This window comes from Nicotiana tomentosiformis, chromosome 1 (genome assembly GCF_000390325.3).
Source record: "Nicotiana tomentosiformis chromosome 1, ASM39032v3, whole genome shotgun sequence".
Classification (NCBI taxonomy): Eukaryota; Viridiplantae; Streptophyta; class Magnoliopsida; order Solanales; family Solanaceae; genus Nicotiana; species Nicotiana tomentosiformis.
In genome coordinates, this window is record NC_090812.1 from 11,715,737 (window position 1) to 11,717,630 (window position 1,894).

The following is a 1,894-nucleotide window of genomic DNA, read 5'->3' on the forward strand; positions in this document are numbered from 1 at the left end:
ACGGCCCTAAGTCAAGTTTCATGTGAATTGCATGATTTTTAATGAGGACAAAATACTGGTTGATTATGAAAAATGAAAATATTACCACTATTAATTCTTCGTTTTCTTTATTTTCTCTTTATAAAGAGGTAAATAATACTGATACAAAAAGTAAAAAAGAACAAATGTATAACAAGAATCCAATTTGCCACATGGGTAAGAAAATAGCTGAACTGTAAATACCCTTATGGCAAGGTCCCATTCTTCTTTATTTCCTTTTCCTTCTCCTTTCCTTTATTTAAACCAACAACACAACCATAGAAGCTAAGTAAACCAACCCTTTCTATTTTTAAAGTAATCACTTGCTACACTCCCTTTTTCTTGCTACTAATACTATAGTTCTAATTACGAATAAAAACCATAAAAGCTAGAAGCATCTTTAGATTGAATTCTCGCTAGCTATAATGGAAGATCATCATCTTCATCTTGAATTCTCCATCTCTAGTTCTTCTTCTTCTTCTTCTTCTACTTCTATAACTTCCTCCTCATTTGGAAGTTCTTCTAATGGCTTAAATTCTCTTTCAACCACCACATCTTCTACTTCTTCTAATTCATCATCTTCTTTCCATGAGACCACTAATGCAAAAACCCCATCAAATGGCTACAATTGCAAATACAAGAAAAGCTCAAAAAAAGTTCAAGATTTTACCAAAAATGGGAATGGTCATGGGATTGAGGAGAACAAGAAAAAGAAGAAGAATCAAGGTGATGAAAAACATCCAACTTTTAGAGGAGTTCGTAAGAGGAATTGGGGTAAATGGGTGTCCGAAATTAGACAGCCAAGGAAAAAATCAAGAATATGGCTAGGGACTTATCCAACGGCTGAAATGGCGGCTCGAGCTCATGATGTTGCGGCTTTAGCCATTAAAGGTAACTCGGCTTACCTTAATTTCCCTCATTTGGCGGATCAACTTCCGCGGCCAGCCACGACTTCCCCTAAGGACATCCAAGCAGCAGCCGCTAAGGCGGCCGCTAGCACATTTCTCGAGGAAAATTCTCTTAGAGATGAAGCTGAGTCCAGCCAAATCAAGCTACATAATTCACATTCATCGACGAATTTAGCCTCGGAGAACGCACAAGAATTACTAAATTCTCCATCGATGGACCACGATGACACATTTTTTGATCTACCTGATCTTAGCATCGATCAAGTGGACCAAAATGACCGTTATCAGTATCCAATTTCGACGTGGCAACTGGCTGGAGCTGATAGCGGAGTATTTCGGCTCGAGGAGCCATTTTTGTGGGAGTGCTATTAGAGGAAAAATAAAATTGTACTCTAAGTCATGTTTTTTTTTTCTTTGGTACATTGACAAAACATTCATATATCGTGTGTGAATTCTCAACATCATAATTGGAAAGTCCAGAAAATGTTTATATAACACAAAATCCGAGCTTGGTCTATTTTCATCATTCGTTGTTCATGTGCAGATTCAAACAGACAGCAAGTACACTTTCTTGTTTATGCTAACATGAGCTTCTGTTGTAGTGTAAAATTTCTGGAGTAAATATGTAGTAGTAAAAGTAATTGACTGTCTATTGTTGATTTTGTCTGCTTATGTGGGCAAAATAAGAAAAGAAAAATATGCAAAATTAAAATAAGATCCAATGCAAGATTTTGTCTTTATCCTTTGGAAGGTTTTACGCCGGATCTAGAATTTTAGTTCTATGAGTTCAATATTTAAAATTATGAGTTCATATTTACTATTTATTATAATTTTAGTCATTTTTTACACATAAATTTATATTCCACGTTGAAAATACCGGGTTCAATTGAACCCGATAATTTTATGCTGCATTCGCCACTGGTTTTAAGGGGACAAGTTCACTTCCATCAGAAGTTACCTATATTACT

At 35.6% G+C, this 1,894-nt stretch overlaps 1 protein-coding gene across 1 annotated transcript; it reads left to right on the forward strand.

The window, feature by feature from the left end:
- Positions 1 to 311: 311 nt before the first annotated feature.
- LOC104106664 (ethylene-responsive transcription factor ERF039) lies at positions 312 to 1,452 on the forward strand. The gene has a single exon (XM_009615256.4). The coding sequence runs from the start codon at positions 444 to 446 to the stop codon at positions 1,296 to 1,298; it is 855 nt and encodes a 284-aa protein (XP_009613551.1). The 5' UTR covers positions 312 to 443; the 3' UTR covers positions 1,299 to 1,452.
- Positions 1,453 to 1,894: the final 442 nt, after the last annotated feature.